The 24,112-nt window shown below is 44.6% G+C and overlaps 2 protein-coding genes across 2 annotated transcripts; one reads left to right on the forward strand and one right to left on the reverse strand.

Annotated features, from left to right (window-relative positions):
• Positions 1-509: 509 nt before the first annotated feature.
• Positions 510-1,436, reverse strand: LOC130932200 (glycine-rich cell wall structural protein). The gene has a single exon (NM_001423053.1). It carries the CDS (start codon positions 1,386-1,388, stop codon positions 720-722), a length of 669 nt encoding a protein of 222 aa, NP_001409982.1. The 5' UTR covers positions 1,389-1,436; the 3' UTR covers positions 510-719.
• Positions 1,437-19,747: 18,311 nt separating this feature from the next.
• Positions 19,748-23,663, forward strand: LOC136353553 (uncharacterized). Its single transcript, XM_066304559.1, has 4 exons — positions 19,748-21,430; positions 21,516-22,602; positions 22,752-22,834; positions 23,592-23,663. The coding sequence occupies exons 1-4, from the start codon at positions 19,748-19,750 to the stop codon at positions 23,661-23,663; spliced, it is 2,925 nt and encodes a 974-aa protein (XP_066160656.1).
• Positions 23,664-24,112: the final 449 nt, after the last annotated feature.

The following is a 24,112-nucleotide window of genomic DNA, read 5'->3' on the forward strand; positions in this document are numbered from 1 at the left end:
GATGAAAAAATTAGAAGTTTGAAGAAAAAATTTGGAACTAAACTCGGCTATAATTTCAAGGCAAGAACTCCCGGAAAAACGGATTGTCTGGTCGAATTTCACGGAAGATACTCACAGAATTTCATAGCTCCTTTGATTCCACCAGGATGAACACCTCCGAAAACAAAAAAACAACAACAAGAAGAAACCTTTCATTTCATTGAGCAATCAGAATCGAAGCAGACATTCATGCTTACCTTTCATACAAGCATACAGCCTAGTGTTCAAAGCTTCAAAGAGTTTGCGCCAAATTGACCTTTCATTCAAGAACGAGAGAGATCTGAGTGGGCCTCTAATTTGGAACCACCAATCCAAGCTCCAGTGCTCCCATGGTCAGAATCAGTGGAACACTGAGCATGCACTATATGAGTGTGACTAATGTTATTAAGATGTTGTAGCACTTCCCGAATTGTACGACATGGTGTTTCAACCTTATGATTTGTGAATATGACAGAGTAGGCAACATAAGCTAAGAGAACAAATGCATAAGTATTTGTATTTCAACCTTATTTTTGATTTATTTATACTTGGGAAGCGCATATATTGGGCAGCAGCAAGCCCAATCAAGAAGCATTACATATAATCACGAAAACAAGCTTGTGTATATACCAATGTTACACAATCATCATATATGAGTGCACAAGTCCCACGGTAGAATTGCTCCATTGCCGAGTATAGGACTAGTAGTGCCCACCACCTCCTCCGGATCCATACCCGTAGCCAGAGCCAGAACCATAGCCAGATCCTCCGCCTTGGCCGCCGCCGCCTCCACCACCACCACCGCTTCCATATCCTCCACCATAAGCACCGCCACCTTGACCATATCCGCTGCCAGATCCATAGCCTGAGCCGCTACCATACCCACCACCTTGACCGCCGCCGCCACCACCACCATGTCCACCTCCACCACCACTAGCACCACCTGCACCTGATCCATATCCAGAGCCATAACCCTCACCTGAGCCATACCCAGATCCTGCACCACCACCTCCGCCACCTCCACCGCTTCCATAACCACCAGCTCCAAAAGCACCAGAGCCATATCCTGATCCAGAACCTTGTCCAGAACCATACCCGGAGCCAGAACCACCACCTTCACCACCGCCGCCGCCTCCACCACCACCATGGCCATACCCACCAGCGCCAGCACCACCTCCCTCGCCATACCCCGATCCAGAGCCGTACCCTGATCCACCATAACCACCTCCTCCGCCGCTACCACCTCCTCCTCCACCACCGCCACCTTCTCCTCCAATGCCATAACCCAAGAGAGTTCTAGCACTAGTGGTCATTCCTATGCTAAGGAGGACAAGGATTATTAGCAACACAAAATGCTTGGTGGTAGCCATCTTTACTTGCAAGCTCTAGCTACTTCAGTGCAAGTAGTGCAGCTGTGTGATGAGAGTGAGGAGATGGCCATTGGTACTTATAGGGCTTGCTCTAGTGCTTTTTGCATGGCTTGATCCACCAGTAGCTCACTGAATGGTCCAGAGCTAAAGACCACAACAATGCAGCACGTAGATAGCACACAAGAGTTTGGACGCGTTTGGTGTGAAATGAGGACCAGTAGTGTGTTGTAGTGCTAGTGGTTATCGCCTTTCTTGACGTTTTAGAGGGCGGTGTGTGATGTTACTTGTGTTGGGTTTGGTTTGCTTTATGCTTTCTTTCTTTTTTTTTTCTTGCTTTTCTGGAACCAAATAATTGGTGTATGATCAGTGTATCTCAGTGGATGCCATACACTACCATACACACATTCACACCCAGCTAGCTAGTCAGCTGATGATCATTAGTCACTCGATTCAGTTATTAGCTTCACACTGGCAACATGATTAACTGGCCTCGCACTTAGTGTCATTGCGCAAATTGATACAGAGTACTAATCGCCTTGATAATGAACTGAAACAGGTATATGATGCCTCTGTAAATTTGTAAACTAAAACTGAAGAAGTTCTAATTTTGTTACTTAATTTCAACTACAATGTTTTCCATTAGAAGAATAAGAGAAATGCTTGGATGGATCATCAATCATAAATAACCAACACGGATAATAAGTACACTAGCAAGGTACAATATATTAAGTAGAGACGGTCACATTACTAAGTACTTCCTTCGTTTCTAAATATTTAACACCGTTGACTTTTTAACACATCTTTAACCATTCGTCTTTTTTAAAAAAATTTGTGAAATATGTAAAACTATATGTATACATAAAAGTATATTTAACAATAAATCAAATGATAGAAAAATAATTAACAATTACTTATTTTTTTAATAAGACGAACGATCAAACATGTTTAAAAAAAGTCAACGATGTCAAATATTTAGAAACAAAGAGATCAGTAATAGCAGTCGTCAAGCCGCCAGACAAACTGCATGTTACATCGTCTGACAAATTGCGTTACATGCCTCCCAGGAAACAAATTCAGAATTGGATTGGGAGAGTGGTCGAGCAACGATAATTTGTAAAGAAAGAGAAGATAAGTCTTAGACAAAGAACACGTGCATCTACTAGCTGATAGCCATGGACTGACTGCTGTGTTGTCTGATTGTTACAAATATCAGTTTTGTCTTTTGAGTGACCGGCGGTACAAGTAACAATGAAAAAAAAAATTACAGTTGTACAGGAGAAAACGCATAAGAGAAAACGAAGGAAGCTGCCAAGAATGACAGTGGAACGCAGCACTGGTGACCTGCATTACCCGCATATCTTGCGACTGAAAGAACTGGACCTGAAATAAGGTGTGACTCGCTATGACGCTATATGCATTTGACCGTTCTCTTGCGACTGCAAACCACACGGTTAGAAATTAATTACTTTAATCTATAACGTAGGGATGAACTAGATCTAGATGTTTATACACTCATTTTTACCATTAGTTAACCTCGATCACACTGTGTAGGCGTGTAGCAGAGCAGATTATTATTACACACCTAAATTGGAATCTGGAGGAGATCAGTTCACAATGGTGATGCCACACTAATAGAGATCATAGCCAGAGGAGAAAATATGCAAATTTCATGACACACCCGATGTACCAAATAAACATGCAGAAACGAAGTTCCGAGAAATCAGCCGATCGATACCCTTCATGCTCTGGATCTTGTGTTGAACGTACGTGTTACAGATATTTAAACGACTAACTGAACGTACGTAGAGTTAGAGATCGATATACTTCTACTAGCTAGAGGAGTAGTTAGTTTTGAGTTTGTTTCTACCAAACTCGTTTGTACTTTGTACTACAAATATCACTGATCAAAGTTATTACTCAAGCGGTCTTTCCCCAAAACCAGAGTATGCATAGCTAATCACCAAGTTTTTCAAAATGGTGCTGACCAATTGAAACTTTATCTGGGTAGTTTCATTACAATCTGCAGCAATATTTTTTTAACACCGTGTAAGCGAACATGTTGGAATCTAGAAATGCTAGCTAGCAGCCCTACTGAGAACAAGTCCAGTTTACAACTCAAGATCACCGAGAGTTAACAAGTCCATTCTGCATGCTTACTATGTAAACAACTAGCTAGGACAAGGGTTAAATCTATGTTCTTGCATATCAATCTTAGTGAACATCAGCTCCGTGAATAACAGAAGTATGATCTGAGTACAAAAGGTCGTTTTATTTACTAGGCTTTGCCAACTTTATGTGATGAAACGGCAAGCCAGTACACAGTGCTATATCGATACAATCCGACAAGCTCTTTGTAAAGCAGCGAGAGAGACTCATCACTGATCACGGTTCACTTATAACAACAGGCTATATTGTAGCTAGCTGATAGAGGAAATGAGCTTAGTGGTGTCCGTTGCCTCCGCCAGAGCCAGAGCCATATCCAGAGCCAGAGCCAGAGCCGGAGCCTCCACCTTGGCCTCCACCGCCACCGCCACCGCCACCACTTCCATAACCACCACCATGAGCACCACCAGCACCCGACCCATAGCCGGAACCATAGCCAGACCCTTGCCCGTAGCCGCCAGCACCACCACCTTGGCCACCACCACCTCCGCCACCACTACCATACCCGCCAGCACCACCAACACCTGCACCATAGCCAGAGCCTTGCCCAGACCCATAGCCAGAGCCGGAGCCACCACCCTCACCACCACCGCCGCCGCCGCCTCCACCACGCCCATACCCGCCACCGGCAGCACCTCCACTACCACCTCCCTCACCATACCCAGAACCAGAACCATAGCCCGATCCACCGTAACCACCACCGCCTCCTTCACCACCACCACCACCTCCACCTCCTCCTCCGGGGCCATAACCTAGGAGGGTTCTTGCACTGGTGGTCATACCAATGCTAAGGAGGACAAGGATGGCAAGAGCCAAATGCTTAGTAGTAGCCATCTTGACACTGATGAGCTGCGTTGCTACTTCAGTGAGCTGGGTAGTGTGGTTGGAGTGAAGGGGAGCTGGGGTATTTATAGGGTGCATCTCGTGTATGGCTATCTCATCAGATGTTCATCAGTCTGCATGGTCCAAAACTAGAGACGTTAGAGCTTTTGGACTTTGGACACAGTATATGGGTGTGAAATGATGACCAGGAGAGTTCATGGAGAGTGCCAGTAGCTGTTGTCCTTTAATTCTTTTTGACACTTGGAGAGCGGTGTGGTGATGTTACTGATTTATTTTTAGAATACTGATTTATTGTTTTTGCTTTGTGTGTGTGTGTTTACTTTTGCTTTTGCTTTTATGTAAGCAGAGATAGAATTATTCGATCGGTTTGCTATTGTATTCTGTCCATACTTCAAGGTCATCTGAGGCTGTTTTCATGAGAGCGACTCCGGCCGGTTTTGGCGAATGGGATCAATCGAATCCGTTGGCTGCTAATTAAGCAATTAGGCATGGTATAGTTAATCAATTAATTAGCATACATTGACGTGCTTAATGTGATCCATGTGCTGGTTCAGTGATGTGTGGCAGATGCACTTATATCTGCTCATCACATATCTGTACTAGTAGACGTGGATCTGATTTCTAGTTGGAGCCTAGTGAGATGGTTTAATTAATTACTACGTACTATATATGAGGCCAAGTATCAAACTAAACAGTTAATTAAATTTGTGCAATAATAAAATTGCATGGTAAGTTATTATCTCAGTTATTCTTTTTCATCCCTAGATCGGCATTTCTTACTACTTACCAGTATTGTGTTACATGTATACATGATCTGATTCCGACTTAAATGCAGCATTTTAAACCGATCTAGACCTACATGTTAAGTGAGCCTGGCGACATACTTCCTCCGTTTCATAATGCAAGTCTTTTTTAGCATATTACCCATATTCATACAGATATTAATAAATCTAGACATATATGTGCATCTAGATTCATTAACATCTATATAAATATGAGCAATGCTAGAAAGTCTTACATTATGAAACGGAGGGAATAATATATATACTAGTCAAATAAAAATGCATCATTGAACCAGCAAACTATCTAATCCCTTGAGGGAATGTTCTTTTATTTTTTACATGTCATTCAAATAATTAGAAAAAATAAATAAAATTAATGAAATAGATTATTATATGATATATCACTCTAGAAATTAACATTCAACACCAAATTTAACTTCTATAAATTATAAAAAAAACAAATATAAATATGAGTATGCATAATAGTTAGTTTAATTTGTTATTTAGTTACATGTTTGTGAAATGATATATCATATATAGATTAATCTATCATATTATTTTTTTTATAATCATTTGAATGTCAAGTAATAAACGAGGGGATATTCATTTGATCAATTAGAATATAAAATTCAGTACTTATGCTCCTAAGGTACCCGCCTTTTTTCATGAAGTTCACAAATTGCCCATTCAAAAGGGGGGCGTAATTACTGAAATTTATTTTAAGCATGCCACCCAAATATCTGTATCTAGAACAACAATTATTGTTCCCTTTGTTCCGTATCGTAAGTTGTTTTAGTGTTTTAGTTTTTTCTTAAGTCAAAATTCTTTAACTTTAAGTTTATAAAAAAACACTAACATTTATGAATTTGTATCCTATTTGATTTTATTATAAGGACCTAATATATCTATCCTGTTTGATTTTATAATAAAGTATGAAATTTTCACAATGTATAAATACGAGAGAATGGTAATATAGTCATTTCGGGGAACATAAATCAAATGAACACAAGAGAGTCACGAAGTGAGCGTATCATAACTAGGGTTTGAAATTTCGGTTCGAAATTTCCGAAATTTCGAACCCCACCGGCAAGCTCACATCTCACCCGAAATTTTCTTCTTTTTTTTGTAATTTTTTGTGAATTTGGTTAAATTTTATTCAAATTCATTCAAAATCAGTCAAATTTTCAAATAATTTCAGCCAAAAAAATTATGAAATTACCGGTCCCCATCGGCAAGAAAACAAATTCTGAAACTTCAAACCCTAATGGTAACTAGTCAAGTTTCTGATGGTGGAACTTTTCAACTTGGCTAAAAGTCCTAGACTTAATTAGTATATATGGATGTTAGCATTTTATGCCTAGTTTTTTTTTTCAGTGGTAGGCAATAGGTTAATCTCAAGATAAGCCGGTTCCGTATTCGAAAGTACTCATAAAGTAGGGTGTGTGTGCGTGTTCATACGGGTAAGTATACACGCGTTTTTATGTAAGCACTTGCATTTGTATTGCCTTTATAAAGAAAGAAAGAAAGCTTAGGAGCGTAAGGAATTTTCATTTTAATACGAAAATAAAAATAGCTAAAAAATGATCATGACCTAACGGTTTTAATTTGCAGATAAGAAGAGGCAAAGAAAGTCAGCGTCGACATCACACAGCTATGGCTAGGCTACCTTGAATTAGGGCATGTTCACTTTGATGCCAAAAAAAACCTTACCAAATTTTGGCATTGCCAAATTTTGGTATAGTTGCCAAAATTTTAGCAAACTTGCCAAAATTTTGATAGGATTTCTTATATAGTTACCAAAATTTGGTAGCACACTAAATGTAGCCACTTTTTTGGCAACTTTACCAAAATTTGGTAAGGTTGAAAATGGTATTAAAGTGAACAGACCCTTAGTCTACACAGAGATATATCATCAAGGAGAGAACCTTTTTATTTCTGGATGCCAAGACAATCGCTGGCCATCATGTCCTGAGAAGAACACTAGTACACTGCTACTCGGGCTGTGTTTAGATCCAAAGTTTAAATCTAAACTTCAGTCCTTTTTCATCACGTCAACCTATCATACACACACAATTTTTCAGTCACATCATTTTTAATTTCAACCAAAATTTAAATTTTGCGCTGAACTAGACACAGCCTCGATCGATCGCTTGTGCCGACTACAGCTGGATGTGTACTGTGTCTGTGAGCGCTCGTCTCGATCGCTTACTTCCAAGTCGCCGCGAGCAGATGGATGCGATTTCCACGCGTACGTCGCCCGTCTCCACCAAATAATTTGACGCTATCTGTGCAAGTCATTGGCGTTCTTGACAGGATGGACTCGCTGGGTGTCGATGCTGTGCCAACTAACGTGCTACAGTGAAATTAACCTTTTGGAAGCACCGAGAAGGCCATCAGAAGAGATGATAAAGTAATAAATTAAGGTCCTATTTCGAAAGTTTTTAGCCGTGCAGTAGATTTTCTTAGAATTTTCAGCTATCCTAAATAGTCAAGATTCTCATATATACTTTAAATTTCTATCGCTATAGGATCTAGAAGCTAGGAAACCCAGATTTTTCATATGTAGTTTAAACGTTTCTCAGAATTTTAAGGTGTCGAAACAGAAAAAAAAAACTCACAATTACCTTCATCAAATCACAGGACTTTCATTGAAATTATTAATCTTGAAACTTGTTTTAAACAGTGTTTACGGTGTTGATTCCCATGGAACATTCGTGAATTAATCCACCTTAAAATGTAATAGGTTGGTTTAAGATATTATGAAAATGGAATGGAACCAATTGACATGGATTAATTATCTGAATCCTGTTGAAATGGGATAAGGCACTTATGCATGCTCCTGACTTGGCTCTTTAATTTTTTTTTTAAATCGCAACATGCTCAAGTTGATGAACTGAGAAACGGGCGTGGAACAATTATCCGATTGATGCACTGAGCGATAGCTTTTAGATACGGACGCCGAATTATTTATTTAGAATTTACCTACAAATGCGTCCATGCGGGATTACATCACTGAAAATAATCGTCATTTGCAACGAACTACGAGGATCACATGGATGTAAAAATGAAAAACCAAATAGAATGCAATCCAGCAAGGATATAATGCTACATGACGCTAAATTAATATCTGGGTGCTAGTGACAGATTTCACTAGCTAGCTAATTAATTAAGATGGATATATCTGCAGACTAATAATTAATTAATTGACAGTGTGATAGTTTTGGTGTAAAGTTACAATTAACGATGGTACTTTTTTTGTTAATTCTGTTGGCCAAGCATGATTGCAACGGTTAATCAAAGTTCTTCATCAGCGCCACTAGTACATCAACACCTTGATCTCAAATCACTCTGCAATGTGTAGGCTACTTTTTTTCTCTCCCATGCTTTTCGTGCCGTTTAGTTAATTATTTTTTCTTTTTTCCCTTAACTAGCACGAGGTAAAATCCGGAGTATATATGTACCACGTGTCACATGGACAAGGGCTAGATCTAATTAGGATCTGTGGGATTTACTTCAGTTTTTTTTTTTTGCTGTCTTCTGAAATACACACGGACCGTTAATTATTTTAATGTATTCATTTCTAATGGAGAGATATTACTTTATACAAAACGATCTCGCCCTTAGGCCACCCTGCAATATTTAAATTCGAATAAATTTTGACTAAATTAAAACATATTCCATGAAATTTAAAACTTGTGCCAAATTACGAAATGAGAATTGAGGAAAAAATGAAACAAATTGAACAAATATTCGTGAAATTTAAATTTTTGTACCTTGTCTAATTTCCACATTTGGAGGCGGTTTTTGAATTTTGAAAATAAGTTTAAATTCAGCAAATGTATATTGATTTGTTTATATCCAAATCTTACATGATGCCCAAGGATAGAACCGTTGTTTGTAAAGTTTATCTCTTCATTGGAAAATATATATACTACAATAATGGTTGAAGTGTAGTACTCCCTCCTTCCCTAAATGTTTGACGCCGTTGACTTTTTTAAACATGTTTGACCGTTCGTCTAATTCAAAAAATTTTGTGAAATATGTAAAACTATATGTATACATAAAAGTATATTTAACAATGAATCAAATGGTAGGAAAAGAATTAATAATTACTTAAATTTTTTGAATAAGACGAACGGTCAAACATGTTTAAAAAAATCAACAGCGTCAAACATTTAGGGATGGAGGGAGCACATTTTAGCCAACAACCACAAAAATGTCCTAAGCCAAAACCATAAAAGGGTGTCATATGTAGCAAACAAGTGTGTATCCGAGCAAATTTTACCATATGTTTGCTTATGCTTATACTTATCAGCCAAAAATTAAATTTTCAACCTTAAATTTAGAACTGATTTTGAGGGTTTTTTTTATCGAAGTTTATTTTTTAACCTTTGCTTTTAAATTGTTAAGAACACGTATATAAAGTTTTATTACAAATTAATTTTCGTTTGCAAATATGTCGTTTCGTTTTGTGGAGATTATGGGTACCCCATACCCACACGGCATGGTTATCCGACTAGTTATAGGGGATAACTTATATCTATGTAATATGTAAAAGATCATGACTTGGGTGTTACGTTTCCTTGTATATTACGGAACGGCCTAAAGTCCTGATTTAGGAAACCGATACCGTATTGGTTAAGGTTTCTATCTTGTAATCCTGCCCCCCATCCTATATAAGGTGGGCAGGAGGCCCTCTAGGGGGCATATATGAGACAACCTGATCGTCAGATCAATACACACTCGGCGGATTCAAATCCCCAAACAGGAGTAGGGTATTACCTCTCATTGAGAGGGCCTGAAACTGTCTAAATCCTTTGTCTCCACATCCATCCACTTTTAGGTCTCGTGCGCTACCCCGTTTTATTATTGCCGAATTCATGTTTCGACAGTTGGCGCGCCAGGTAGGGGTTGCGTCGAGTTTCCTATCAACGAGCGCGATGGAATCAATTTCATGAGTCGCCGACTTCGTTTTCGCTTTGGGAGTTTTCACTTCCTTTCCGTCGACCACTTCTTCAAGCTCCTCTTCTCTGACTTGATCCAAATCAGTCAGGGGGAAACTCAATCTGATTTTTATCATTATTTATCATATTGATTTTTAATCTCAGATTAATTTCTTGCTATTTTTTGTTGTTGTTCGCATATAACTACGCGGCACTATTGAGGCGATTGATGCTGGTCATGGACTCGAGGCGTCTCAGCTTTCCGGTCGATCGGCCGCGAGTCCACTCCGCCGGCTTGTCCTCGCCACCGCCATTGCTGATAGCAACAACGACTTCACCGCCGGCCTGCCTCCGTCGCCGCCGACTGGTGTCATCGCCTATACGGTTGGTCGGTCACACCACCGTTCATGGGCGTCCATGTCTTCACCGACCGGCTGGCCATCGCCGCCGATTGGTGCCTCCGCCTACACGGCTGGCCTATTATGCCGCCGCTGTTGGGCGTCTACGACTTCACCGCCGGCCTGCCTCCGTTGCCGCCGACTGGTGTCCTCGCCTACACGGCTGGCCTATTATGCCGCCGCTGTTGGGCGTCTACCACTTCACCGCCGGCCTGCCTCCGTCGCCGCCGATTGGTGCCTCCGCCTACACGGCTGGCCTATTATGCCGCCGCTGTTGGGCCTCCGTCGCCGCCGACTGGTGTCCTCGCCTACACGGCTGGCCTATTATGCCGCCGCTGTTGGGCGTCTACGACTTCACCGCCGGCCTGCCTCCGTCGCCGCCGACTGGTGTCCTCGCCTACACGGCTGGCCTATTATGCCGCCGCTGTTGGGCGTCTACGACTTCACCGCCGGCCTGCCTCCGTCGCCGCCGATTGGTGCCTCCGCCTACACGGCTGGCCTATTATGCCGCCGCTGTTGGGCGTCTACGACTTCACCGCCGGCCTGCCTCCGTCGCCGCCGAGTGGTGCCTCCGCCTACACGGCTGGCCTATTATGCCGCCGCTGTTGGGCGTCTACGACTTCACCGCCGGCCCGCCTCCGTTGCCGCCGAGTGGTGCCACCGCCTACACGGCTGGCCTATTATGCCGCCGCTGTTGGGCGTCCACGACTTCACCGCCGGCCTGCCTCCGTTGCCGCCGAGTGGTGCCTCCGCCTACACGGCTGGTCTATTATGCCGCCGCTGTTGGGCGTCCACGACTTCACCGCCGGCCTGCCTCCGTTGCCGCCGAGTGGTGCCTCCGCCTACACGGCTGGCCTATTATGCCGCCGCTGTTGGGCGTCCACGACTTCACCGCCGGCCTGCCTCCGTTGCCGCCGAGTGGTGCCTCCGCCTACACGGCTGGCCTATTATGCCGCCGCTGTTGGGCGTCCACGACTTCACCGCCGGCCTGCCTCCGTCGCCGCCGATTGGTGTCCTCGCCTATACGGTTGGTTGGTCACACCACCGTTCATGGGCGTCCACGTCTTCGCCGACCGGCTAGCCTTCGCCACCACTGACTGGTGTTTTTGCCTATACGGTTGGCGGACTCCGCCGCTGTTAATGGGCCTCATCATCTACACCACTGGCTTGGTTCCACTGGCGCCGACTGGTGTTTTTGTCACCATTGATGGACTGCTTTATTCCCACATCGGCTACTTCTGCTGTCACCGAGGGAATATTACAAAGCTAAGTCATCATTTATTTTATTCTTTATATGATATTTTGTCTTTTTCTTTGCCTCACTACATCAACTGGTTCGCCGTTGACTAGTGAGTCGGGGGCTATAGATGTTATATCGTATTTTTTAAACAATTTTCATAATATTTATCTTGATTGCTTGCGACATAATCTGAGTACAAAAGTACCTATCGAGTTATGGAGTTCTATCTTCCTATGCTTTCCGTTTGGTTTGCCAATGGATGGTTGCCTTTGGGCCGATTCCTAGCACCCGGGGGCTCGTTGGATGGACCGAGTAACGCAAGGTGCTAAGTATTATTCGGAATAAATCAAAAGCATAGAGATGAGATAAATTTATTTTCTGCTCTTAATAATTGCAAAAGTACCCGAGTAGTAAACTCCGATCCGTGAAACTTTGTTCCATTAATGACGAACTCATGTCACTCATATGCATGTTTGGGAAGTGCTTAGGCCGACTCCCAGTGCTTGGTGGCTATGACTAGTCGGGCAGAGTGTTTAAACGTAATGAGTCATCTGCTCGGGGAAATCAAAATTAACAAGAGAAGAAATACGTATTTATAAACTGCTTGAATTTTTCTCGAGTATTATATTTATATCAGATACTACTCATCCTATATGTTTGTTCTGCAGGATCCAGATCCAGATATGCATAAAAGGGATTCATGGCTTTAAGCTTATCTCTTACGCTCCAGGAATGGATCAGTCAGAACATCACCCCCGGCTCGCCTCGACCGCCGCCGACTGGTGTTTCCGCCTGCACGGCTGGCCTTTATGCCGCCGTTGTTGGGCGTCTACGTCTTCACCGACCGGCTTGCCTTCGCCGCTGCCGACTGGTGTTTCCGCCTGCACGGCTGGCCTTCATGCCGCTGTTGTTGGGCGTCTACGTCTTCACCGACCGGCCGCCTCGTCTGCCGCCGACTGGTGCTTCCGCCTGCACGGCTGGCCTTTATGCTGCCGTTGTTGGGCGTCTACGTCTTCACCGACCGGCTTGCCTTCGCCGCTGCCGACTGGTGTTTCCGCCTGCACGGCTGGCCTTTATGCCGCCGTTGTTGGGCGTCTACGTCTTCACCGACTGGCTTGCCTTCGCCGCTGCCGACTGGTGTTTCCGCCTGCACGGCTGGCCTTTATGCCGCCGTTGTTGGGCGTCTACATCTTCACCGACCGGCCGCCTCGTCTGCCGCCGACTGGTGCTTCCGCCTGCACGGCTGGCCTTTATGCCGCCGTTGTTGGGCGTCTACGTCTTCACCGACCGGCTTGCCTTCGCCGCCGCCGACTGGTGTTTCCGCCTGCACGGCTGGCCTATTATGCCGCCGTTGTTGGGCGTCTACGTCTTCACCGACCGGCCGCCTCGACCGCCGCCGACTGGTGTTTCCGCCTGCACGGCTGGCCTATTATGCCGCCGTTGTTGGGCGTCTACGTCTTCACCGACCGGCTTGCCTTCGCCGCCGCCGACTGGTGTTTCCGCCTGCACGGCTGACCTTTATGCCGCCGTTGTTGGGCGTCTACGTCTTCACCGACCGGCTTGCCTTCGCCGCCGCCGACTCGTGTTTCCGCCTGCACGGCTGGCCTTTATGCCGCCGTTGTTGGGCGTCTACGTCTTCACCGACCGGCTTGCCTTCGCCGCTGCCGACTGGTGTTTCCGCCTGCACGGCTGGCCTTTATGCCGCCGTTGTTGGGCGTCTACATCTTCACCGACCGGCCGCCTCGTCTGCCGCCGACTGGTGCTTCCGCCTGCACGGCCGACTTATTATGCCGCCGTTGTTGGGCGTCTACGTCTTCACCGACCGGCCGCCTCGACCGCTGCCGACTGGTGTTTCCGCCTGCACGGCTGGCCTTTATGCTGCCGTTGTTGGGCGTCTACGTCTTCACCGACCGGCCGCCGCATCCGCCGCTGACTGGTGTCACTGCCTGCACAGCTGGCCTGTTATAACGCCAACTGATGCTACCTTCTTCACGGCTGGCTACATCGCTGTCACTACTAATAGGCATCAGTATCTTCAACACAAGCTGCCTACGTTTGCCATGGCTGCCGACTGGTTTCTTCACTTCCATGGCTGCATGATTCTGCCAGCGTTGATTGGCCTTATCTTCTTCACCGCCGGTCGTCTCGTCTGCTGCTGACTAGTGCCCTCACCTCTACGTCTGGTTTATACAGCTACCACTACTGATGGACATCATCGTCTTTTGTTGCCGACTGGTTATGCCGCCGCCGACTAGTGCTTTTATCTTCACAACTGCGCGTCTTCGCTACCAGTTTGCTTCTGTTGCCGCCGACTCGTGTTCACTTCATCACGGCGATGCAACTTTGTCATCATGGTGGAGCGACTTCATCTTTATTATCTTCGGCACTGGCAAACTCTATTGCTGCTACTTCGCAAGTTTTACTACTTCACCAACCACGACGTCTTTGTGAACCTCGACATCTCGGCATGCAATGCCATGATATTTTACTACAACAAGTGACTCTCCAATATTCAGGATTTCTACTTGGACACCTTCAACACATATCTTCAATCAAGCAATGACTACTCGACGACAAGAAGCTATAATTCTCGACTCTATGTTCAGTTGTTTCCCAACTAACCAAAGAGTCGGGGGCTACACAAATATAAGGCTCAAAATTTGACAAATTTTATGTCAAGCTGAAGAAATCAATTAATCAGCCAATGAGTCAACTCCAGGAGTCATTATCTTCATCTTTGCTTCGGAACAGACATTCTACTTCAACAACTTCAAATATTTCGGTTTAGACGAGTTGGGCAACAACATCAACTCTCCTCCAATTATTTGTCTTCACGGTTGGCCTACTACGCAACTGCCGATAGAGGATCTCATCGTTATCATCGGCTGCTACATTGCTATTGACTGGATCACCGACATCGTCATCTTCATCAACATCTTGTCAAGCCTCATCAACATAGCCTACTCTGCTGCCGTTGATGGGAAACTTCGTCATCATAGTCGGCTATCTCTGTTGCCGCTAATCATCATTACCGTTGGATGCGTTTGTCGCCGCCGATTATTTTCTTCATCTTCATGATTGGTTGATTTCGCCATCATCGTTGATGCGCATCTACGTCTTCATCGTCGGTTTGCTTTTGTCACCACCGACTGATTATTTCGCTGCCATAGCTACACAACTTTATCGCTGAGCGCCTTCATATTCATTGCTGGCTAACCTGACTGTTGCCGACTGGTTTCTTCGCCTCCATGGTTATGCAACTTCATTACATTTGATTGGTGGCATCTTTACTACCACTGACATCTTCCGTTACTTCTGATGAGCAATTTCGTCTTCATGTTGGTCATTTCATCTCCATGCCGACTGCGTCAGCTATTGCCAATAGACAATTTTGACTATGACAGAAGGACAAGCTATATGCTCAGGGGCTCATCAACTCAAGCGTGAGGATTATATCTCCAATTTGGACTTGTTCCGGATACATTCCACATGGATTCATAGTCATGAGTCTATTTTCTATGCTCAAAGACTGGACCAATTATTATTCCCCGTAAGGGCTATCAACCGAATACTTGCGCCAGTCGGGATTCAATTATTATATATATTTTGGAGTATCTCATAAGGGATAATCACTCAGATCAGAAGCTATTCATATGAGCTACACCTGGTCTATATCACCCGGAAGATTTATTACTCGAGAGCATATTACATGCGTCATCCTTTAAAGGGTGTCGAAGGCATATTTTTTGGTCTAGGCCTAATATGTCTGCAGCCCATATTTTCAGGTGTGGCCTGTCACGTTCTTTTAGGGACTTAGGCACTTTTCGCTTAGGCCAAAGTGCGCGTGATCAAGTGCCCAATACCTTAAAATCCTTTTATACCGCAGTTACTCGACTTTTTAGGAGTTGGTACAATGCATCTTAAAAGGTGTCAAACAGTAAAGCTTTATATAGCTGCCCCGCTGGCTTTTTTAATATAGCCATGGTGCTGTTTGGGTTTTTAAGCAATTGATTGGATACAATATCATTGCTTTTTGCCACGTAAGTGTGCATTTTTATTGACCAATATTATGGCTTAGGCTGATTATATATTATGGTCATTTTTCAGGCGGTTGGTAAATCCTTTATGAGTTTACTTACTCGGATGTTATACCATATATGCCATATATTTCCAGGTGTGGTGAAACCATGTGTCTTTTAGGGACTTAAGCACATCTGTTAAAGCAGTGTGCGCATGGCGTATGCCCAATACTTTGGAAATTTCTTTATTCACAGCATTCAAGCTTCTTTATAATTGTTTTGCTATGTGAACTTTCAAAGATGTTGTCAACTTTAGGTTGTACGCATCATATTTTGCCAAGCAGTCGGTATATCACTTGGATCATATTATTCGGGGATTCACACCGCATATGCTATATATTGGTATCAAGTCACTTGGTTGACTATAATTATTAAAAACCACTCGGTTAATTGGATAATTTATTCCTTGACTATATGTTTAGTTTGTTCAGCTAATCACATAGTTGGGGGCTACACCTATTAGGTGCATCTATTCGATGCACCTGACTTTATTTTTCAGCCCTCCACAGTCTTCAGATTTGGTAAAAGTACTCGGGAGACCATGGCGAAGATGATTGAAGCACTCGGCTTTGGAGTATCTAGTTCGAGAGAAGGTTATCTTTCCGACTGTGAAGGTCTCAGGGGCTACTGTGGAGATTATGGGTACCCCATACCCACACGGCATGGTTATCCGACTAGTTATAGGGGATAACTTATATCTATGTAATATGTAAAAGATCATGACTTGGGTGTTACGTTTCCTTGTATATTACGGAACGGCCTAAAGTCCTGATTTAGGAAACCGATACCGTATTGGTTAAGGTTTCTATCTTGTAATCCTGCCCCCCATCCTATATAAGGTGGGCAGGAGGCCCTCTAGGGGGCATATATGAGACAACCTGATCGTCAGATCAATACACACTCGGCGGATTCAAATCCCCAAACAGGAGTAGGGTATTACCTCTCATTGAGAGGGCCTGAACCTGTCTAAATCCTTTGTCTCCACATCCATCCACTTTTAGGTCTCGTGCGCTACCCCGTTTTATTATTGCCGAATTCATGTTTCGACACGTTTATTTCGCGAATAAGTGATACGATGGCACCCACAGGAGCACTGTGTGCACAGTACGTCAGATCATATGTACTGAGATTCGTGCTGGGCCAACCGAACTTGTCTGAGGCTGGGCTGGACTGATCGAGTCAGGCCATCATTTTTATGTCCTGAAAACAACATGCAGTACAACAGTCTACGGTCGTACCGAGTCAACAAAAAGGGCTGGTAGGCAATCTACTCCAAGTTACAAGGCATAGTATGCATGAACGTACGTACGTACACTGATTCAACGATATGATTTGTGCGGGTGACAGAAGGGTACTAATAACCAACCAATTAATATGGCCAGCTGAACCGCAGACACCCCCAATCAACTCTATCCCCGCTTTATTTGACAGTTGACAAAACACACCGGAGATCGATCGATCGATCGATGCTGCTGGTCGATAATCGATCGATCAACTCAGTGTTTGGGGCAGTCCCAACCCATAATATCCATAAACAGTGTCTATGGTGCCATGTCAATAAGACATCATAATAGAAACTATACTCTACAACCCATGGTTTTTTAAAGTGGGCCATTAATAAATACATCATCTCTCTTCTCTACCAATCATATTTAGTCTTCATCTATTATAAAGACACTATTATCTCCCAATGCAAAACTTGATAGTGTCTAGTACATAGGTTCTCGTGTTGAAACTGTGTCTTGCATGAGACTCAGTTTATTCCTCTCTTCACTCTCTCTTAATTAATATAGTGCCACATAAGCTAAAAGTCCTACATGGCAATATAGTTAATGCCATAGACACCATTCTAGATGGAGGGTTGGGACTGCCCTTAGAAACTAAGGGATAATAATGATAGAAACTAAACACTGAATTAAGGGAGGACGACCATTGATGTACTATATATATTAAGGCCCACGAAAGCTGAGGCCTAACCGATCGACGACACATGCACATCACCGCACCTGCACTATCATATCCCCAGTACGTACTACTACTACTGCATGCATGCGAGAATTAATAGAATTGAACCAGTCGCACGCGGTACGTGACGCCCCGCGACCTGCCGCGATCGAAGAGATGGCGATAACCAAATTGTGCGCTCCAGCTCGCGCTAGCTAAGCTGTAGCTGCGTACCTTGAGACGCGCGCGCGTGCGTGTAGTACGTGCTATGTGTGTGTGGTGCCGACTAGTAGCTTACTCCCTCCGTCCCAAAAAAAAAAGACAAACCTTGGTTTTCGTGCCCAACGTTTGACCGTCCGTCTTATTTAAAAAAATTATGAAAAAAATTAAAAAGACAAGTCACGCATAAAATATTAATCATGTTTTATCATCTAACAATAATAAAAATATAAATTATAAAAAAATTTCATATAAGACGGACAGTTAAAGTTGAACACGCAAACCCAGGGATTGACTTTTTTTTTTCGAGACGGAGGGAGTAGCTAGGACGATCGATCGATCGCGCGCGGTCTCTGGAGCTAGTGCGGGCGTTAGGTTGGGTCAGGGCGGGGCGGTGTTGGTTGGGTGCGGTGGTGGCACGTCAACCAACCAAGTATAGGAGGAGTAGTATCTAGTACTCTCTAATGTTTGATGTCGTTGACTTTTTTAAACATATTTTATCGTTCGTCTTATTCAAAAACTTTTGTGAGATATGTAAAACTATATGTATACATAAAAGTATATTTAAAAATAAATCAAATGATAAGAAAAGAATTAATAATAACTTAAATTTTTTAATAAGACGAACGGTCATATATTTTTAAAAATGTCAACGGCATCGATGAAGAGAGTATGTACCAACCGGCGGGATAAGCTACGCGCGCGCTAGCTAGCGACCACCACACCGGCACCACCGTCGCTCGAACGTCTCGTCGTCGTCGTCGTTGCATGGGGCGTCGTTTTTTGGTTTCGGGGGACAGAAACCCACGCAGATTTGATGGGGGGCGTGCGACGACCTGCTGCCCACCGGTTGTCCCGATCGATCGGCCTAACTCCGCCGCCGAGAAACAGTCGTCGCGGCCGCGGGCCGTGGAACCGTGGGCTTCCATATGCCGCGGGCGCTGGGCGAGGCAGCGGTGATGCCTTGGGCCGGTTTGGTGGAAACGGGGGGACAGAATGGTTACGAGGTTGTGGGCTGCATCTATATAAATAGGGAATAAGTTCACTTTAGGTCCCTTAACTTGTCAACGAATCCGATTTTCGTCCTCCATCCGCAAAACCAGATACAACGGGTCCCTTAACTTACAAAACCGGTGCAAATTTCGTCCTAAGGCAGTATGGCTAGCGGTTTAGTCCGACGTGGCGCTTTGACCACGGTCAGCGCGTCGCTGAGTCAGCGTCCGTGGGGGGTTCGGTTTTACAGTCAGCAGCGAGGGGAAAAAAAGGCGCGTGTTCTGGTCCTCTCTCAGTGCGAACCCTAGATCGAGTTGTCTCCGGCAACGAAGAGGGGCGCGGCGCCGCAGTTGGAGGCGGAGAGGGCGACGAAGAGAGGAGCGGCGCTAGGGCGGCGCGGCGCCGCCGTTGGAGGCGGAGAGGGCGACGGCGAGGGCCGCCTTAAGCGTCGCACGGCGGAGTGCGTGGCCGCACAGGAGCAGGAGCTCGTCGGCGTTGTTAAATAGAGGAGCACAGGTAAGCTATTTTGAGCACTGTAGGCTCGATTTAAGTAGTTTTGTTATGGGGATTCTCTTGGATTTGGTGTTATTTAGTAGTTTTGTAGGACAATATTGTTGGATCCGATGGAATTTGGGGCTATTATATTTGCTAGTGGGGGGACAGGGATGTTTGGGATCTGTATGTAGGGGATTTAAATAAGCAGCGGGTTGATTGTTTACTAAAATGTGCATGCAGGACTGTTGTAGTTTGGTGTGATGGATTTGCTGGACAAACTAGTGGTTAGGTTCCATTTCAATGGGGAGTTTGTGACATCTGGGAGGGAGAAGAAGTATTGTGGGGGTAGAGAGGCATTGTCCTATATTGATAGAGATAAGATTTCACTGCCAGAGATATTTGGACACTTGCGAGACCACTGTAAGGTGATGGAAGGTACAATGTTGCATTGGTTGTTCCCTGGGAAGGATTTGAATAGTGGACTTAGAGCTTTGTTGGATGATACGGTTTGTAAGTTAATGGCAGATTGCATAGATGATTTAGGTGTGGCAGAGGTATATGCTGAAGAGCCAACCATAGTTGACCTATGTGACTCATCAGATGATGACAGCAGTTATGAGGCTGATGAGAGTGAAGATGATTCAGAGGAGATGGAAGTGGCAGAAGGTGGTATGGAGGGTACTGAAAATGCAGTAGCTCTTGAAGGAGGTGAAATTAGGACCAAGACAAATGAAGTTAGGAAGGGCAAAGCCATTAGTTCTGAAATTCCTGAGAACCGACTTGTGGTTTATAATTGTGACAATGATCCATTGGCAAGCCAGGCACCTTCAGAGAGTGAGTCTAATAGTGAGTACATTCCTGGAGATGATGCAGGGTCAGATGATGATGAGGAGATCATAGAGATAGAGAAGCACTACAAGGATATGAAGAGAAAGGTGAAGGCAGGACAGCTGGATAATTTAGATGATGTATATCTTGGAGGACAAGGATGGCAAAACATGAATAATGAAGCTGGTGGGGAAGGTGATGGCATTGCTGCTGAGAGCCCAGAGGATGAATCAATGGAGGAGATTGGCACAGATGGTGAGGTTAGCACTAAGGAAAATAAGTTCCCAAGATACAAAAAAAAGGTAGGGACTCCTTGTTTTGAATTGGGCATGAAGTTTAGCTCAAAGAAGCAGTTTAAGAAAGCTGTCACTAAGTATGCTCTAGCTGAGAGGAAGGTTATAAACTTCATCAAGGATGACTTGAAGAGGGTTAGGGCAAAATGTGATTGGGCAAGCTGTCCTTGGGTATGCTTGCTGTCCAAGAATACTAGGAGTGATAGCTGGCAGATAGTTACTCTTGAGAGCTTGCATGCATGTCCACCTAGAAGGGATAACAAAATGGTTACAGCAACTAGGATTGCAGAGAAGTATGGAAAGATTATCCTTGCCAACCCTGGGTGGAATTTGGCCCACATGAAGGCAACTGTCCAAGAGGAGATGTTTGGTGAAGCATCTGTTCCAAAGCTGAAAAGGGCTAAAGCTATGGTGATGAAGAAAGCAATGGATGCAACCAAGGGGCAATATCAAAAGCTATACAACTACCAGCTTGAGCTCCTTAGGAGTAACCCTGGCAGCACAGTAGTTGTCAACAGGGAAATAGGCACTGATCCACCTGTGTTCAAAAGGATTTACATATGCTTGGATGCCTGCAAAAGGGGGTTTGTAGATGGGTGCAGGAAGGTAGTTGGCCTGGATGGCTGCTTCTTCAAGGGGGCAACAAATGGAGAGCTGTTGTGTGCTATAGGTAGAGATGCAAATAACCAGATGTACCCCATTGCCTGGGCTGTTGTGCACAAGGAAAATAATGAAGAATGGGACTGGTTCTTGGACTTGCTGTGCAGTGACCTCAAAGTGTTGGATGGAACTGGATGGGTGTTCATTTCAGACCAACAAAAGGTACATTATTATTGTGTTAACATTAATTTTCAAATGCTGCATGTTTGTGAGATGATAACTAAATGCAATTTTGTTTACAATGCAGGGAATCATCAATGCAGTTGAGAAATGGGCACCACAAGCTGAACACAGAAATTGTGCTAGGCACATTTATGCAAACTGGAAGAGGCATTTCAGTGACAAAGAATTCCAGAAGAAATTTTGGAGATGTGCTAAAGCTCCATGTAGGATGCTCTTCAACCTGGCAAGGGCAAAGCTAGCACAGGTGACACCTGCTGGAGCACAGGCCATACTTAATACCCATCCAGAACATTGGAGCCGTGCATGGTTCAAGTTAGGCTCAAACTGCGATTCAGTTGATAATAATATGTGTGAGTCATTCAATAAATGGATCCTAGAAGCAAGATTTTTTCCAATTATAACCATGCTAGAGACAATAAGGAGGAAGGTGATGGTTAGGATTTCAGAGCAGAGAAAGGTTTCTGCTAGATGGAACACTGTGGTCTGTCCAGGGATCCTAAAGAAATTGAATGTGTATATCACTGAGTCAGCATACTGTCATGCTATATGCAATGGAGCTGACAGCTTTGAGGTAAAACACCACACCAATAGGTTCACTGTGCAGCTGGACAAGAAGGAGTGTTCTTGCAGGTATTGGCAACTCTCTGGTCTTCCATGCCCCCATGCAATTGCATGTATATTTTACAGAACTAACACACTGGATGAGTTCACTGCTGATTGCTACAAAGTGGATGCTTTCAAGAGCACATATAAGCATTGCCTACTACCAGTGGAGGGCATGAATGCATGGCCAGAAGATGATAGGGAGCCACTGACTGCACCTGGGTATATAAAGATGCCAGGCAGGCCCAGAACTGAAAGAAGGAGAGAGGCTCATGAGCCAGCTAAGCCTTCTAAGGCATCAAAATTTGGCACCAAGGTCAGATGCAGGACTTGCAAGCAGGTTGGCCACAACAAATCAAGCTGTCACAAACACAATCCAGCTCAAACTGCAGGTGGCAGTTCACAGCAGGTTGCAACACCCAGCCACAATCTTGTACTGTCCAACACCCCCCAGAGTTGTGCACAAAGTAGAAAAAGGAAGGCAACTGGCACCTTGACTACCACTACTTCAGCCTCTCAGTCAAAGGCAACCAAGCCGACAAAAAAAGGTAAGCTAAATCAGCCATGCCATTTCATTGTGCATATTTTGATTTAAACTAATGTGTGCTTCATCTGATTCTACAGGCACAAATGGAGCCCCTCCAAATTGTCAGAGTGAATGCAAGGGCAAAAATTTCTACACCTTCTGGTGGCTCAGCTAGGGTTGATTTGCAGGCCAATGTTGCAGGCTCCAACAGCTCTACAAGTGCAGTTGTCACTGTTACTTCAGGGAAAGCATCTGTATCTGTTTCAGCTATAGTTGGCCATAAGGCCCGAGGCCCGAAGGCCCGGCCCACGGCACGCCTTTTTGGCCCGGCCCAAGCACGGCACGGCCCGACTTGGGTCGGGCCCGTGCTGGCCCGGCCCGACCGTCGGGCCGTGCCTAGGCCTCCCCACCGGCACGCTGGGCTGGCCCGGCACGGTCGGGCCGGCCCGGCACGATGGGCCGGCAGGCCAGGCCCGGTACATAAAGTATGGGGACTAAAAATAGACATATAAATGTAACTGTCTAAAGAATAGGGACCTTAAATAGACTTATTTTAGCTATTTATATACCCCAGCCCAAAGAAGAGGGAGGTAAAATAGACTTTTTGTAGCTGTACATATGTCACAGCCCAATAGGAGGGAGGAAATTTAGACTTATTCTGAGGAAAAGCACGACGGCCCATCGTGCCTTCGGGCCGGCCCGGCACGGCCCGAGGCGTGTTGGGCCGTGCCTGGGCCGTGAGTGCGGCACGTGGGCTGGCACGGCACGGCCCGGTGCGTTGGTCGGGCCGTGCCGGCCCGACAAGCCTCGGCCCAGGCACGGCCGGGCCTGGGCCGTGCCGAGCCGGGCGGCCCACATGGCCAACTATAGTTTCAGCTCAAGAACCTGCCAGGACAACTACAAAGAACAAAGCTAAAGTACCACTGCTTCTTCTCCCTCCATGGGAATCTGACAAACTATGATGCATTGTCATTTGTAATGCCAAGCTTTTAGGAATGCTGTGTATAGCAGCTCTGTGATGTAATGGCAAACTTTGAGCCAGCTATGATGTATTTTGTGCAAACTGAGACCTCTGTGATGTAATGCCAAACTTTAGGCCATCTATTATGTGTTTTGCGCAAACTAAGACCTATGTGATGTAATGGCAACCTTTAAGCCAATACTGTGATATGTTATTTGCACTGCTAATGTTTGTCTTCCAGATTTTCATTATATGCATGTGTGCTCAAAACATAACACTTGTTTAGTGAATGCATGTCTGCTGAGAAAGAATATTTGATGACATTTGTTACTCCAGATGCAAACCAGATTTGGTGACTGACAATGTGATGCAAATCAATTTTTGATGCAATGCCACATTTGAAGCAGCTCTGTTGACTGACATTTGGTTCCTGTGATGTTTCCTAATTTATATTGGCTACATTTATGCTGAGATTTGTTTTTCTATCATACAAAACATAATTGCTGCATATTTGTACACAACACACATACATGACATTGCATTCAGCAATTTTGGCAAGACATTCAGAACT

Source organism: Oryza sativa, chromosome 10 (assembly GCF_034140825.1).
Source record: "Oryza sativa Japonica Group chromosome 10, ASM3414082v1".
Taxonomy (NCBI): Eukaryota; Viridiplantae; Streptophyta; class Magnoliopsida; order Poales; family Poaceae; genus Oryza; species Oryza sativa.

Bases quoted from the DNA above. Each gene is read 5' to 3' on its own strand.
- LOC130932200 (NM_001423053.1), bottom strand. From the start codon at position 1,388: ATGGCTACCACCAAGCATTTTGTGTTGCTAATAATCCTTGTCCTCCTT.
- LOC136353553 (XM_066304559.1), top strand. From the start codon at position 19,748: ATGGATTTGCTGGACAAACTAGTGGTTAGGTTCCATTTCAATGGGGAG. The intron at 22,603-22,751 runs GTAAGCTAAATC...CTGGTGGCTCAG, and splicing joins AACCAAGCCGACAAAAAAAG to CTAGGGTTGATTTGCAGGCC. The intron at 22,835-23,591 runs GTATCTGTTTCA...TGTGTATAGCAG, and splicing joins TTACTTCAGGGAAAGCATCT to CTCTGTGATGTAATGGCAAA.